Source organism: Populus trichocarpa, unplaced genomic scaffold (genome assembly GCF_000002775.5).
Source record: "Populus trichocarpa isolate Nisqually-1 unplaced genomic scaffold, P.trichocarpa_v4.1 scaffold_67, whole genome shotgun sequence".
Taxonomy (NCBI): domain Eukaryota; kingdom Viridiplantae; phylum Streptophyta; class Magnoliopsida; order Malpighiales; family Salicaceae; genus Populus; species Populus trichocarpa.
Window position 1 is genome coordinate 162,040 of NW_026291141.1, and position 17,214 is coordinate 179,253.

Sequence of the window (17,214 nt, forward strand, 5' to 3'; positions counted from 1 at the left end):
TACTAAATTTATAATGGTATCATTTTAAGAGATTTTTTTTTAAAATAAAACTATGTTAAAAAAAATTATAATTATTTTTTATATCAGCATATCAAAATAATATAAAAACACTTAAAAATATTAATTTGAAGCAAAGAGAAAATAAAAAAATTTCAAAATTTTTCAAACGAGCTTTTGAAACGCAAAAATTTATGAAACTCAATTAAAAAAAGAAGGTAAAAACTGTTGCATAAAAAGTGCGTTTCAAACTCAATTTCTTGATGGCCCCGTAATATAAAACATATTTGGTTTGTTACCAAATATTCTGTTACGTTTGTTTCACCGTAAACATAAAAGCTAGCGAAAAACAGACACAGTTTTAAGCTCTGTTTGTTTTATGGAGAGTAGTTTTCTTTTGAAAAATAGTTTTCCTTGGAAAGTGGATTCCTAAAAAGTGAATTATTTTTTGTTTGGTAGCGTGATAGAAAATAAATTGAAAAACATCTAGTGTTTGATTATGTCATGAAAAATGAGGTGAAAAAGATTTTATTAATATTTTTTTTCAAGTTTATTAAAATAATGAAGAATAAATCTTACAAATTAAAAAGGTGAATGAGAATGAAATTGAAAAAAATCTAATTTCATAAATTATCTCAAATAAAATAAATAACAATTAAAATAATGGAGATCAAATTTAAAAGATAAAAAATTAAAAGATGATGAAATTAAAATAATAATAATTATAATTTTATAAATTATTTCAAATAAAATAAGTAATAACCAAAAGAATGAGGACCAAATTTGATAGATAAAAAATTTTAATTAAAAAAACAATAAGAGAAAAACAAATAACAATCATAAAAATAAACACTAAAGTTAATATAAAAATCAAATTTAATCAAATTCTAAGGAGTGAAATTGAAGAAAAAAAAATTCAAAACAAAATATATAGCAATCAAAAGTTTAAGAACCAAATTTGTTATAATTAGCAAATAAAATGATATTTTTAATTTTTTCACAACTTTTAGAAAGTATTTTCTGCCCGAAAAAAAAGTAAAACACTTTCCTGGAAACCAAACCAAATTGTTTTTTTGACCAAAAAATATTTTTTGTTGATTAATTTTTATAATGACATATAAATACAAAAAAGTTTGAAAAATAATTTTAAAAAAACCACTTTCCACCAAACAAACAAACAAAGCATTAATAATACTACTTTCTGCATCGTCTTAATAGTAGGAACCTCTTATTTGAACTCTAGGCGTTTGTTTCTTGGAAAGTGGTTTCCGAGAAATTATTTTCCAAATTTTTTTGTGTTTATTTGCCATTAGAAAAGTTAGTCAACGAAAAATACTTTACAGTCAAAGAAAAATTTGGCTTGATTTTCAGAAAAGTATTTTCCTTTTATTTTGAGTGGAAAACACTTTTCGGAAGTTGTGAAAAATTTAGAAATGTCATATTATTTGCTAATTATATCAAATTTAGTCCTCAAACTTGTGATTGCTATATATATTTTGTTTTGAATATTTATTTTTCAATTTCATCCCTTAGAATTTAATTTTTATATTAACTTTGGTTCTCATTTTTATAATTGTTATTTACTTTTTCCTTATCATTTTTTTATTGAAATTTTTTATCTATCAAATTTGATCTTCATTCTTTTGATTGTTACTTATTTTATTTGAAATAATTTATGAAATGGTAATTATTATCATTTTAATTTCTTCATCTTTTAATTTTTTTAGTTTTTAGATTTGATCTCTATTATTTTGATTATTATTTATTTTATTTGAGATAATTTATAAAATTATATTTTTTTTCAATTTCATTCTCATTTAACTTTTTAATTTGTAAGATTTTTTTTTATTATTTTAATAAACTTGAAAAAAATAAAACATTAATAAGTTATTTTCCAGCTCATTTGCTATGACATAACCAAACATTGGTAAGTTTTTTCCAACTTAATTTTTTATTATACTATTAAATATAAAAAAATAATTAACTTTTTTATTATTTATTTTTTTAAAATTTATCTTTAAAAATAAATTATATTTCAACAAATAAACGGACCTACGTCTCCCACTTTGATGCATCACCTGCTCTCTGTTTTTTATTTTAAGTTTGCATGTAAAGTGTTTTTAAAATTTATAAAAGAAGTTACTGTTTACATTGCTTCAGCCTTGACTATACAAAGTGGTATTCCTGGGACGTCGCTTTATGCCACATCCCTTGAATATCAAAGAATTCCTCGTAATCTTTGCATAAATTTTTTTATTAAAAATTATTTTTAATATCATATATTAAAATAATTTTAAAATATAAAAAAATTCAATTTTAAAAAAAAATCTAAATTCGAAACGCATAAAAATGCTTCATAAGAAAGAGCGAAGGTGACATTCATTATAATTTACTGCCCCACCTCTCTCGCCTACCTGCAGCAACCACTACTAGATGTTCATGGCGTCTTCTTCTTCTTCTTCGTCTAGACCTGGTTGGGTTTACGATGTATTTCTAAGTTTTAGAGGTGAAGATACTCGCAAAAATTTTACGGATCATCTTTTCACTGCTTTACAGAAAGCAGGAATCCGTACATTTCGAGATGACGACGAACTTCGTATAGGTGAAGAAATCTCCTTCCAACTCCCCAAAGCAATACAAGAATCCAAGATTTCTATAGTGGTTTTCTCCAAGGGCTATGCTTCCTCCACTTGGTGTCTTGATGAACTTGAAAAGATTCTTGATTGCAGACAACCAACTGGTCAGATTGTTCTACCTGTTTTCTATGATATCGATCCTTCTGATATTAGAAAACAGACGGGGAGTTTTGCTGAAGCCTTTGATAGACATGAAGAACGTTTTAAGGAAGAAATGGAGAAGGTCCAAAAGTGGAGAAAAGCTCTTGTGGAGGCTGCAAATATATCTGGGTTGGATCTTCGCAGTTTCGCAAATGGGTACTTTTTTTCTTTCCCTATATCGATAGCAAATGCTTATAACTTTTACTCTTATTACATTTTGTATTTTAAATTTGCTTTAAATTCAAAAGATTATCTTTCATCCATGAGTGATGACTTTCTTTTTCTATGCACAGGCATGAATCAAAATTAATTCAAAAGATTGTTGAAGAAGTTTCTAGTAAACTGAATCCCAGATTTTTGTTTGACGATATGCCGCTGAAGAGGTTGAAGACAACAATGATATCTGGCAGTGGGCTGCTTGACGATGCTGAGGAGAAGCAGATAACAAATAGAGCTGTGCGGGATTGGCTGGTCGAGTATAAAGACGCTGTCTATGAAGCCGACGACTTCTTGGATGAGATTGCTTATGAAGCTCTACGGCAGGAGTTGGAAGCTGAAGCTCAAACCTTCATTAAACCACTTGAAATAATGGGGTTGAGAGAGATAGAAGAAAAATCAAGAGGCCTCCAGGAGAGTCTAGATTACTTAGTAAAACAAAAGGATGCCCTTGGTTTGATCAACCGCACTGGAAAAGAACCATCATCGCCTAAAAGACGAACAACTTCTCTGGTGGATGAACGTGGTGTTTATGGTAGAGGTGATGACAGGGAAGCAATACTGAAGTTGCTTCTATCAGATGATGCAAATGGACAAAACCTAGGTGTCGTTCCCATAGTGGGAATGGGCGGGGTTGGTAAAACCACGCTCGCTCAGCTTGTATACAATCACAGCAGAGTACAAGAGCGGTTCGGTCTCAAAGCTTGGGTTTGTGTTTCAGAAGATTTCAGTGTTTCGAAGTTAACCAAGGTTATCCTTGAGGGGTTCGGTTCATACCCTGCTTTTGATAATCTGGATAAGCTCCAGCTTCAGTTGAAGGAGAGATTACAGGGAAATAAATTCTTGCTTGTTTTAGATGACGTTTGGAATGAAGATTATGATGAATGGGATAGGTTTCTTACCCCCCTGAAGTACGGAGCAAAAGGGAGTATGATTCTTGTCACAACACGCAATGAAAGTGTAGCATCTGTCACGAGAACTGTTCCAACTCATCATCTAAAAGAATTGACGGAAGACAACTGCTTGCTCGTGTTCACCAAACATGCATTTCGTGGTAAAAATCCCAATGATTATGAAGAGTTGCTACAGATTGGAAGAGAAATAGCGAAAAAGTGTAAAGGCCTTCCTCTAGCTGCAAAAACACTCGGAGGTCTGCTACGCACCAAAAGAGATGTTGAGGAGTGGGAGAAGATATTGGAAAGCAATCTATGGGATTTACCCAAAGGCAATATCCTCCCAGCCTTGAGATTAAGTTATCATTATCTCCCGCCACATCTGAAGCAGTGTTTTGCTTATTGTGCCATATTTCCAAAAGACTATTTATTTGAAAAGGATGAATTAGTGCTCCTGTGGATGGCAGAGGGCTTCTTAGTCCGCTCCGTAGATGATGAGATGGAAAGAGCAGGTGCTGAGTGCTTTGATGATCTCTTGTCAAGGTCGTTTTCCCAGCAATCAAGCTCATTATTTGTGATGCACGATCTCATGCATGACTTGGCTACCCATGTGTCCGGTCAATTTTGCTTCAGCTCCAGGTTGGGGGAAAATAATTCTTCCGAGGGCACCAGAAGGACTCGACATTTATCACTCGTAGTCGATACGGGAGGCGGTTTTTCAAGCACAAAATTAGAAAACATCCGTGAAGCCCAACATCTACGCACATTCCAAACTTTAACTTTTGTAAATGGTGGTCCTTCTCCTGATTTTTATATTGAGATCTTTCATATATTGTCAAAACTTGGGCGCCTACGTGTGCTATCCTTGTCTAACTTTGCCGGTGCAGATAAGCTGCTTTGGTCAACTAGCAAGTTGAAGCATTTGCGGTATTTGGATCTCTTTGGGTCAAATTTAGTAACGTTGCCTGAAGAAGTGAGTGCTCTTCTCAATTTGCAAACGTTGATCTTGCAAGAGTGCTCCGAACTTGCTAGTCTACCTTATCTTGGAAATTTGAAGCACTTACGACATCTGAATCTTGAAGGAACAGGAATCGAAAGGTTGCCTGCATCTCTGGAAAGGTTAACCAACTTGCGGTATCTTAACATCTCAGACACGCCTTTGAAAGAGATGCCACCACATATAGGTCAACTGGCAAAGCTCCGAACGTTGACTCACTTTCTCGTGGGAAGACAGAGTGAGACTAGCATTAAAGAATTGGGAAAGCTACGACATCTACGGGGAGAACTTCATATTGGGAACCTTCAAAATGTGGTGGATGCACGGGATGCAGCTGAGGCAAATTTGAAAGGTATAAAGCACCTTGATAAGCTGAGGTTTACATGGGATGGTGACACTCATGACCCGCAACACGTAACAAGCACACTTGAGAAATTAGAGCCAGATGGAAATGTGAAGTATCTTGAGATTGATGGTTATGGAGGTCTAAGGTTTCCGGAGTGGGTAGGAAAGTCCTCTTTCTCAAGAATAGTGTCCTTGGAGCTCAGTAGATGTACAAACTGCACCTCCTTACCACCGCTCGGGCAATTAGCTTCTTTAGTGCGTCTCTCCATTGAAGGATTCGATAAAGTTGAGACCGTGGACTCTAAGTTCTATGGGAATTGTACTGCTATGAAGAAGCCATTTAAATCCCTCAAAACATTATCTTTTAGAAGGATGCCAGAGTGGCGCGAGTGGATTTCAGACGAAGGCAGCCAGGAAGCCTTCCCTCTTCTTGAGTTTCTTTCAATCAAAGAATGCCCCAACCTTACAAAGGCCCTACCTGGTCACAACCTTCCACGTGTAACAGAACTTAGAATTGAAGGATGTAGGCAGCTCGCGACTCCACTTCCTAGGTTTCCTAGGTTGCACTCTCTCAAAGTTTTTGGATCCACCTCCCTAGAGTCCCTACCCGAGGAAATTGATCAAATGGGTTGTTCACCCTCTGATTTAGGGATTGAAATCAGCTTCTGCGCTTCTCTCAAATGCGTCGCCCTGGACTTGCTCCCCAAGTTAAAATCTCTTCGTATCTCTCACTGTCCAGATCTCGAATCACTATGTGCACATGAAAGACCTCTCATTGATCTCAACTCTCTCCATTCTTTGATAATCTGCGGGTGCCTTAAATTAGTTTCATTTCCCAAAGGAGGGTTACCTGCTCCAGTCTTGACACAACTTTACTTATATGATTGCAAAAACTTGAAGCAGTTGCCTGAGAGTATGCCTTCCCTCCTCCCATCCCTTAACCGTTTGGTAATACATGGTTGTTCAGAAGTTGAGTTGTGTCCAGAAGGGGGTTTTCCCTCCACATTACAATCACTTGATATCTGGAATTGCAACAAACTCATTGCTGGCCGCATGCAATGGGGCTTGCAAACGCTCCCTTCTCTTTCACACTTTACAATTGGTGAAGACGAAAATGTTGAATCCTTCCCTGAAGAGATGCTTCTGCCCTCAAGTCTTACATCTCTTAAAATCTATAACCTAAAACACCTGAAATCTCTTGACTATAAGGGGCTTCAACACCTCACCTCTCTTAGAGAATTGACTATAAGTAACTGCCCTCTGATTGAGTCAATGCCAGAAGAAGGGTTGCCCTCCTCCCTTTCTTCTCTTGTAATTAACGGTTGTCCTATGCTGGGTGAAAGTTGTGAAAGGGAGAAAGGTAAAGATTGGCCCTAGATTTCTCACATTCCTCATATTGAGGTACTTGCCTAAATAGTTTATTCTGTTTTCAGTAATCAAAGGCAATTTCAGTAATACAAATTTGGATGAATGAAATACAGATATTGTCCTAGAAAGTTGTATGTTTTTATTTGTTGTATGTTGAAATACAGATATTTTCTTCCTCTTGTAAATAATAATAATCATCATTCTATTTCAATATATTTTTTGCTATAATTAATGATACTATTGTTCCTCCATCAAATGCCGGCAAATAAACATCACATGCTTCAGATTTTGAACTGCCAGCGCCACCCTTAAAAGACAACGGGCCTAGCAGAGCTGAAAAGGACTAAAAAATATTTAAGTAATCTGCAACAGATTTTTCATTGTTGAAAAATTTAAGTTAATCAAAATTCTCTCCTTTTCTCTTTCTCTAATCTATTCCCCTTCTCCAAAAATTCAAAATTTAAGTAATCAAAATCAAAATTCAAGTAATCAAAAGGATTGAAATAAGTAATTCAGGCAAATTCAAAATTTAAGTAATCAAAAGGATTAAAATCTCCATTCTCTCCTTTTCTCTTTCTCTAATCTATTCCCCTTCTCCAAAAATTCAAAATCCAAAAACTTTTGATTTATCTATTTTGGAATAGATATAAAAAGAAGAGATAATATAAAATTCATCCAGAGAAAGTGGCCAATGTCACTCAAGAGAAAGGATTAAAGCACAGACAGTCATCAGCTTGAGAACTCACAGCAAAGAGTTCATTGTTTTGCAGTAGATACGTAGCTATATTAACTACACTACTTCCAGCATGCACAAATGCGACTTCTTGATGGTTACGCTGCTAAAGACATTTACAAATCCCCATCAATACTGGTGTTTATTCCTCGTGATGATCCAGTGAGCTGACAATAAAAGAAAACCTTGGCATTACTAGTAAATCGTCACTGCAAGCATAATGCAAGCATGGAAGAGATTCAGGTAGGAATTACCCTTGTCTTCATTGAGAGGCTTTAACCTCCCTAGCTCCTTCATCAGCAGGCCCATTGTTTGATGCATCCTCTGAAGCGTCTAAGCAAGGATTGCTTTTACACTGCCTGACAGGCTGAGCATTGGTCAAGAGACTAGAAAGTTGAGACCCCCTTTGCGAAAAGTTTGGTTTACCTTTCGGAGTCTCAGACAGGCTTCCCGTTGACAGCTTTGCTAGGCCCATTGTCTTGTGCTCACACGGGAGCTTAGTTGAAAAAGGTGATTCAGGTGTATCAGGATGCTTCCCAGGAATATCCATCGGTCTATGAAACAGCAAATGAGCCACAGTCCGGTCTACGGGATTGGTCTGTGTTTCCACCTCAGGCATCTTAACCACCCTGCAGTATACTCATAAAATCCATGAGGAAAATGACAGGAAAGTTTGAGATTGCCATACTCTAAACAAATTGATAAAGACTTGATTAATAATTTTGTGCAAACAAATTGAATAATTTGAAATGGGAAGGACGAGATGTAAAGGAACAAACCCATTGGAACAAGAAACAATCACATTGTCGCTTACAACAAAAAATCGAGTTTCAGATCAAAAGAGCTTATGGTTTTGGCTGGAAGTATCCCATTTAGACATAGATGAGCCGATTAGAAGATGATTTGAGTTCTTAAATTTTCTTGCTTAAAATGTAATGTAACATGAATCTGCAGATGATCATTAAATTTGAAGGGAAATTTAATATTTTTGCCCTGTTTATCTAAAGTTGTGCAAGTTCTCTGCATTGATGATTTCAGTGAATTTGTACAGATCTTGTTTTCCTTCTATTCGTCCTTGAATAAACTTATTGCACTTGTTTAACATTCTTTGTCTCTCTCTCTTAGTTAAATCTAGTAAAATTTATCATGTATGTTGTGCCACTCATTTAGACTTGGATGTGTGTGTTTAGCTCTCCTTTTCGGATTAAGGTGATTATGCACAAATTCACTGGAATCAACATTGCAGAAAACTTGCATAGATTTTGTTAATATTGGAAAAATTAAATTTATTTCTAGAATGAGAATGGAAAACAGAAAATGGTGATGGCATTAAAAGATCCTAATTTAACATTTCCATTGAGCAAAAATGTTAAAAAAAAAGAGAGAGGATAGATTAAATTTGAAAACAGAAGCATGAGAAATGCATTGCCTTAACCAACCTTCTTTGACTGCTGGTTTTCTCTTTTGCAGCAACTTGTTCGTCCCTGCTACTATTGTTTGTACTGCCAGTATCACTAGCATAATGCCTTTGCATTGCACTTTGAGCCAGCCGGAACAAGCTATCCCGAATACAAAGTCTAATTCTGACATCCAACTGTTGTAAAACATTGGTTTGGAATCGTAACCAAGCACAAATTATTTAGCAGGGAATGCAATAGTACGTGAAGCATACCTTTGAAATAATATCTTGAAGCCTGTAGAGTACTGTGTCCTCCATTGAATAATCATTAACCGCCAGAGAGACTGTATTGGAATCGTCTTGCTCAATAGGCGAGTTTGGGTCAAATGAAGCAAGTGTACTTAGATCCTCTACTTCAAGGTCAGCTCCTTCAACATGCTGAATTTGATTTTCTTGGGAACACTTTTGATGAACAAGCTGCTGCTGCTGTTTCTGAATGGCAAGCATCGCCTGAATTTGTTGCCGCCTCCTTAATTTTTCAATCTTTTCCTGAGGTGTCATTCTCTGGGGTTTCACTGGACAGTCAGCTAACTTGTTTATAGGATTTGCATTGCCTGAAGAAACTTCATAACCAGAAATTTTAGGTCGATGATTAAATGACTAGAAATTTTGTTGGAAAGTCAGAAAACTTTAACAGGATTCACATTACCTGAAGAAACTTCATAACCAGAAGCTAAAGGTTGATGCTTAAAATCCCCAGACTGAATGTGGGACAACCCAGGCATAGAATATGGATTTGTAATACTCCCGTATGCAGAAGGGGCCACAAATGGAATGGAAATCTGCTGGTACTGCAACTGCTCGGAACCCTGTAGCTGCTTCTGTTGGCTGAGAATTGAAGGGGGAGAAGATTGCATAATTTGGGGTGCTAAATGATCCTTAAGTTGACAGGCTGGGATTCCAGATGAAGTCCAGTTTCCATAAAAATCTTGGTATGATTTCAGTTCACCTTTTTCTTCCAGTTTTTCCCGACCTTTCAAGATCTTCTTTTGCCTGTAAGTCTGATCACAGAACTATAAACATATAAATAGACAAATTACTTAGAATAGATCATCGTTTTAACCATCTAGACCTGCAGGGGAGTGACTAAGGCACAGTTAGTATTTTAATTCAGTACATGGTTTGTAAGGATAAATTCAATGTTATTTTTTTTTTTTTAACTGTAACTTATGATCCAAAGGGCTTCTATTGTTCAGAATATATTGAGGTATTAGCTAATCTATGCCAAGCAAACAGAATTTGCATGTCCAGGATAACTTAACTGATGTCTCCTGAATTTTCACATGTTATTCCTTTCTCCTTCCTACAATGGATTTACTTCAGGCAATCGATATCATGGTTAAGTAATGGATTTGACATCCAGGATAACTTAATTGATGCATTATTGAAGTCATGACTAAATCATGTAAATCCATATTCACCCAACATCCAAGTTTATTCTCATTCCAAAAAATAAAACTAAAAATAATAGCAAGAAATATGAAGAGACGAAGAGGAATTTAAATAATATAATTTCTCTTTTCTGTCGCCATTTTCCATTCCAGAGAAGTACTCAGGAAGTTTTCACAAGTTCAAGTGTAAGGTAACTTTTACCCTTCCCAGCTCTAATTAGGTTTCGCTGTCCCTCCAGTCTAATTTAAGATCTAACATGTGGAAACCACACTGTATTAGTGAAAGGATTATAATATCAAGATTTTCCAATTTCAATTCACTGATATAACTTTTCTTGAATCCTGGACAAAAGAACTTAGAACATCAAAAGATCATAGCAGGATTCTAAGAAACAAAGATTGTATTTGGTGCTTATTGAGTCTAAAAGTTATCCTGGATGAAAAGGGTAAAAATCAGTAACATGTCTGGTTCAGTATCAAGATTTTGAAAATATCAAAAGGAAGAAAAAAAAAAGGTAACTTATTCGCTAATTCATTTGGAAAAGCACCATTTTCCTCTGTCAGTTGAGAGTTAGCCGCCGTGTTCTTTCCCACAACAGCCAAATCTGTCTGCAAAAGCACAAAAAAAAATTTAAAAAAAAATGCTAAGCTTCTCTCAGCTCCAGCACTTGAGCATGGGGCATTAATAAGTGAACTCATTACTGAAAATTGAGTCGCTATACCTGCTCCTTCAGTATAGGCTTGTTTTTACCTTCATCATATTGCACCGCATCAACTGACCCACAAATAAATTTGCATTTTTCCATCAGTTCCAAGCTACTTTGTAAGGAAAAGGGAGGGAAGTGCCTTCAAAGATACCTTCTTCATAGCTTCTTTAGATATGAATCCACACGACTTTCGTAATCACCAATCACTATGCGCAGCTTCTCTTATCATCACAAGTTCCCAAGAAAAATTATATTCTTCCCTCCTCCAGCCCTTTCCCTACATATTTCCACCAGCTTCATAGCAATGCGGCCCGTGAAAACGACTCCCAAATTAAAACACTTGAGAAGCTCTAATAGTTTTCCACAAAGACCTACTTTTCTTATTATTTCTTCCTCGTCACAACCACTCACTTTCCCCTAAATCCCATACCACAACCACTCCTTAATCTTCAACTAAATCGATATCTCTTATCACTTATGAAAACTCCATCTAATTTCCAAATGAATCACACCATTTGAACACTTTGCCAATTCCTAATTCCTTCAAAATTTTCATCCATTAAAAAAAAAACTGCAAGTCATACTTTTTCACTTTAACACAGTTGTCCTTATAATCAATCTTCCAATATAACCATACTCTTGCCTCTAAATCTGGCACGCAAAGCTTCTACATAACCTTCCAACGTTACTTCTTGCCTCCCAAACTCCTCAAAGTTCTGGTGCCAATATAATGCTATTCCATCAAGGGAGTTTTTCAGAATCTCCAATCTTTTCAAGATCAAAATGTTGATTGCATCTATACAACCACTTACGGGCATCTTCCCCATCAAAGCTGGGAAAGTCACATATGGGTTTGTGCATCCTAAACTGAGAGTGCTCACCTTCACTAGGTAGTCAAGTTATTGCAACTAAAGAGTTGTTTGTTTGTCTCGGGTAGTATTAGCCTCCCCTGTGGAAAGTTGTAGTGTTTGAAGAAGGGATGTTTGTTGATAAGCTATTCCACTAATGAGACCCTTGAGTTCATTAAACTTAGCTTCATGGTTGCTTTTTGCGGTCACCAGTTTGTGATTGTAACTCCAACATTTTCATCATTTGTTCATAATCTTATGCTTGATCCTTGCTGACAGCTTCAAGGGAGCTCTCCAGCTTTTTGATGTCTTGAGATCTAGTGTCAGGAGCCATATTCCAAAGCTACAATGGAGTCTACTAATCAGAGGAATCAATAAACTCGCAGTTGATGAATAACAGAAGAAGAGAGAGAAGGACATAAATTGGTTAAGCCGATATTTTTCATTCTTCTATTTTCACGCTGGCATTCTGTTACCAATACTAACTGAAAGAGCGGCTAATAACAACTTCCATTTATACCTTCGCAATGTTTGTTTACCGGAAATTCATTCCAAATTTTTTTATGTTTGTTTATTATTAAAAAAAGTTAATCAACAAAAAAATTCTGGTTGTTTATCGTTAGAAAATTTCAACAACTTCCAATTATCAAGCAATAGCCAACACGTGCCAGGAGTCTCAGCTAAATAATTGAAACACCAATCTGGCCTTTTGGTGTTGCACGGTGCTGCTGCTTCTTGGCTCTTGATTTCATAGAAATGCTGCTCCCTCATCCCTGGTGTTACACAGGCAGCTGCTGGCTCCTCTTGTATCTTTTGGGTTTTGGCTTAGTTTGGTTCCCGCCGTTGTTTGTTCTCCGGTCGTCGAAGCTTGCTGCAATCATCCGACTCTGTTCTCATAGTCAGATGCTTCCTCGGTTTTCTCCTGGCATTAAAATTACAGCTGACCCTCAAATCTTATTGCCTCTGGTCATTTTCTTGAATGGTGCTTGGTGTTGTCTTCTAGTGTTTGCAGTATCGTAATTTGCTGGAGTTTTTGTAGTATTTGAATTGTGGGTGATTGAGCTGCAGAATTAGAGGGAATTGAATCCGTGCTATGGGTTATCATGTGATATCATCATTCATCAACAATTAATTGAATGGGTTTCTACATTAAATATTTTTAGTTTCTTAATCAATAATTTGAAGTTTTTAATTGGACGTGAAATTATTCTTAGAGAATAATATAATTAAACTAAATCTTGGTTAATTGATTGCTAGCAAAGGTGTAAATTTACATGGCTTGAAAATGAAGCTTATCTTCTACTTAATTTTATCAAATAATATAATTTTGAAATAAATTATTTATAGAGTAGTTTTGAGTGATATAAATCAAATAGGAATTAAATCATGTTAAAACATTTAATTTTGTTGTCCCTTCATATATTACTAACAGCAACATTACGTATCCTAACGCTTTATAAATTCCAAACCACTCATTTGAAACTAACGCTTTGTATTATTTTTATAAAATAAAATAAATCCTAACACTGATGTGGACTAAAATGTTTTTCATATAAAATATGAGGATAAAAAAACTTTCATGAACATTTATGAAAACCTATTTTTATCTAAGTGGGCTAGGAATCCGTATGCATGTATGAAAATGAGTTCGGGCTTAGGGTGATAGATATGGGTCAGTAAAATGAATTATATTTTAATAAATTTTATCTATATATATTTTCTAATCCAAGTAAAATGAATTATATTATTTGTTTAAAATAAAGTTAATCTCAAATAAAAATTTTACTTTCTAAAATAAAATATGAATTATATTATTTTAAAAATTTGCTTGAGTTACTTTAGGTTTTATGGCAGCCCAATAACGATACTCTTAACAGAATACTGAGTTATTGGGCCTAAAAGGCTAAAAGGTCCTGCGTCAGGATTTAATTTTCATGGGTCCTTTGTTAAGATTTAGGACTATTGGATCTTGGGTTTCTAAATATAATAATTTCTCTAAAAGTATTAATATTAAATATATTATAATTTGTGTTCTAAATATTATTAGTTCAATTGTAATAAAAAAGATAATATTTATACTCCAAATAATAATATTGTTGATATTAGAACTTTGAATTATAATAAAAATCATAATATTCAAAACATAAATAATACTATTTTTCATATTAATACTTTCAATTATAACAATAAAAAAAATATTTATACCGCAAATAATAATAATATTTAAACCGCAAATAATATTGTTTTTAGTATTAATACTTTCAATGATAATAAAAATAATAATCTTTGTACTACAAATAATAATATTTTTGATATTAATGCTTTGAACTACGGTAAAAATAAATATTAATATTTTCAATTATAATTAAAATAAAAATATTTGTACTGCAAATAATAATATTTATACCACAAATAATAATATTTTTCATATTAAAGATTTAAACTATAATAGAAATATTAATATTTATAACACAAATAATACTATTTTTAATATTAATATCTTCAATTATGATAAAAATAATAATATTTAAGGCGAGGCTATTGCCCTCGCACTGGGTCAGGCCCGAGAACCACGTGGTGTTGGTGTTGGTGATGGCTTGCCCTTGTCCTGGGTGGGAGCCAGGCCCGCGCCCCCATGTGGGACACATGGCGCGTGGACTAGCTGCCCTTGTGCTAGGTCAGGCTAGCGCGCCACGTGGCGCTGCGGCCGGCTTGCCCTTCTCACAGGGCTAATGGGTCCTACATTTGGACCTAATTTTCTTAATTCTTTGTCAAGACCTGAGGCTATTGGGTTTTAGGTTTCTAAATATAATTATTTTCCTTATAAATATTATTATTTTTATTATAGTTGAAAGTATTAATATCAAACATATTATAATTTGTGTTCTAAATATTATTTGTTCAATTCTAATAAAAATGATAATATTTATACCCAAAATAATAATATTGTTGATATTAATACTATGAAGTATAATATAAATCATAATATTCAGAACACAAATAATACTATTTTTAATATTAATACTTTCAATTATAACAATAAAAAAAGATTTATACAGCAAATAATAATAATATTTAAACCGCAAATAATATTGTTTTTAGTATTAATACTTTCAATGATAATAAAAATAATAATATTTATAGCACAAATAATAATATTTTTTATATTAATACTTTGAACTACAATAAAAATAAATATCAATACTTTTGATTATAATAAAAATAAAAATATCTATACTGCACATAATAATATTTTTACTACAAAATAATAATATTTTTTATATTCATGCTTTAAAATATAGTAGAAATATTAAAATTTATAACACAAATAATAGTATTTTAATATTAACAAATAATAATATTTATGGTGCTTGGGTTTACCCTTGCACTGGGTCAGACCCTGAACTGAGAGACTTCAACCACCAATCAAATTAGAATAGTAGAAATATTCATGCTTTGAAATATAGTAGAAATGTTAGAATTTCTGTGCCGTTGCATTTCATGCCAGCTATGTTGTTGACACTGGACTGAGAGACTTCAACCACCAATCAAATTATTCTTATTGACTTTTTGTGCGGTTTTGCCGTCAAAGTTCAGAAACCTTGGCTATTAGAATAGTCAAAGTGTTTATTTTTGTATTTTAAACGTGTCGAGACCTGGCGTGTGAGCTGTTCTACTTGTGCGCCCGTGTCAGCACCCAATGACAATGGATCGGGTGTAAGGATTGAATGGCAATGGGTCTGCTTGTAGATCCAATTCGCTTTAATCCTTGCCGGATCTAAATAATTTATGTTTTAAATATTTTTTATTTTTTATTTTTAATATAATAATATATGTTATAAATATTATTATTTTTTTATAATTTAAAATATTAATATAAAAATGTTATTATTTATGTTATAAATAATATTATTTTTATTATAACTCAAATTATTAATATAAAAAATATTATTATTTCTGTTATAATCATCCTCAGAATTTTTAATATAATTAGATATGTTATACATATTATTATTTTGATTATAATTAATAAAAAATTAATAAATTAAAAAAATATTAAAAAATATTATTTTTTGTATTATAAATTTTTACAATATTTTTTATAAAAATAAAAAATAAACCCACCACCACGTAGCAGGCATCCACCTAGTTGGGTGCAACTGTGCAATTGCCTTGTAAAATTGCCTTATTCAGTAGTATTTGTAATTTGGTGTAGAGCTGGTATCATTCTTTGAAATCATAGTTATTACGTCATTGAGTTAACTCGTGTGTTAATTATAGGATCAATCATTTTACTTCATTTTTTTCTTTAAAAAGAACAAAATTTTCACAAACAGATAATCCTATTGCATCTTAAACTTCAAGTTTCCAGCAACTAAACAATATCTACATTCAATTAGAACTTGTGGTACAATTACCTGACAGCGAAATAAAAAAGGAGGAGGAGGAACCCCCCTGGATCTATTACCGGACATAATAATAATCATCATTCTATTTCAATATCTTTTTTTGCTATAATTAATTTTTAAAGTTGATTTGATTAGTATTGTACTTTTCTCATTCTAACATTCAAATCCTACTATTGTTCCTCTATCCTGTTCTGCTGCAAATAAACATCACAAGATCCTTGTCTTCGATCTAGGAATTGCTGGTTCTACTATCTTGTTCTGCTGGAGGATCATCACGTGCTTCAGATTTTGAATTTAGTAATAGAAAATCCATTGCTAAAAAGGATTAAAAAAATATTAAATTATTTAAGTGATCTGCAACGGATTTTTCATTGTTGACGCGGCAACATCAAATCTGCAACTGATTCAAAAAATAAATTAAACCCTTAATTATATAAAATCTCCATCCTCTCCTTTTCTCTTTTTCTGCATCTTCAAAAATTCAAATTTTTTTCTCCATCTCTTTCTCTAGTCTATTCACCGCCTTCAAAAATTCAAAATCCAAAAACTTTTTCATATTAAGTATGAATTTTTTATATCAAAATCTAACTCAATCAGGTTTCAAGTATTCATGAACGACTCCAAACAATTTTGATATCAAGAACAAACCAACATCAAATCAGAACAAATTGTTCATAACCGAGAAAAGTAAAGCCCAGAACAAAGAAGAAAATATAAAAAACCGTTGGTTCCCTGATGTGCTCCAGTTTCCGGCTTCCATCAACGGTTTTCTTGTGTTTCACAAAAGAGGTTACTATCTTGGGTAACGTCCAAATTCCATCTATGGAATGATGCAGCCAAAACTTGGCAAATTCTCGTAATCGTTGTTCTCTGTAATCTGTAAAGAAGCTATCAATAGCTATGGCCATAAACGGTGTAGGAGTTCTAAATCCTAGCACCCACCCAGCATTGTTTTGAAGAAGTATATCTTCTTTGCCTGTTCTTTACCCTTTTTTATGTATGTAATACGTATATACAAGCATTCAGATTGCTTTGATTTTTTTGTTAGGAAAGTATTATGTAAACTAGATTCAT

The 17,214-nt window shown here is 33.5% G+C and overlaps 2 protein-coding genes across 18 annotated transcripts in view; one reads left to right on the plus strand and one right to left on the minus strand.

The window, feature by feature from the left end:
- The first annotated feature begins 2,366 nt into the window (after nucleotides 1-2,366).
- Nucleotides 2,367-17,214, plus strand: part of LOC18097187 (putative disease resistance RPP13-like protein 1) — a 97,022-nt gene continuing 82,174 nt past the window's right edge. For 3 of the 8 annotated variants that reach the window (XR_008058279.1, XM_052449822.1, XM_024597005.2), the window contains exons 1-2: nucleotides 2,370-2,930; nucleotides 3,068-6,585. Coding sequence is in view for 5 of the 8 variants with exons in the window: in XM_052449822.1 (XP_052305782.1) it covers nucleotides 2,431-2,930; nucleotides 3,068-6,585 (4,018 nt within the window). In the remaining 3 variants the exon portion in view is untranslated. Of the gene's footprint in view, nucleotides 2,931-3,067; nucleotides 6,586-17,214 lie in introns of all 8 variants that reach the window. The other 5 variants (XR_008058278.1, XM_052449819.1, XR_008058280.1 and 2 more) reach the window with 4 other exon arrangements.
- Nucleotides 7,571-17,214, minus strand: part of LOC18097188 (protein LNK2) — a 126,533-nt gene continuing 116,889 nt past the window's right edge. For 2 of the 10 annotated variants that reach the window (XM_052449823.1, XM_052449824.1), the window contains exons 7-10: nucleotides 9,435-9,798; nucleotides 8,999-9,348; nucleotides 8,766-8,920; nucleotides 7,574-7,955 (exon numbers count right to left, since the gene is read on the minus strand). In XM_052449823.1, coding sequence (XP_052305783.1) covers nucleotides 7,589-7,955; nucleotides 8,766-8,920; nucleotides 8,999-9,348; nucleotides 9,435-9,798 — 1,236 coding nt within the window. In that variant the 3' untranslated portion in view covers nucleotides 7,574-7,588. Of the gene's footprint in view, nucleotides 7,956-8,700; nucleotides 8,921-8,998; nucleotides 9,349-9,434; nucleotides 9,799-17,214 lie in introns of those variants that run through there. The other 8 variants (XM_052449827.1, XM_052449828.1, XM_052449836.1 and 5 more) reach the window with 7 other exon arrangements.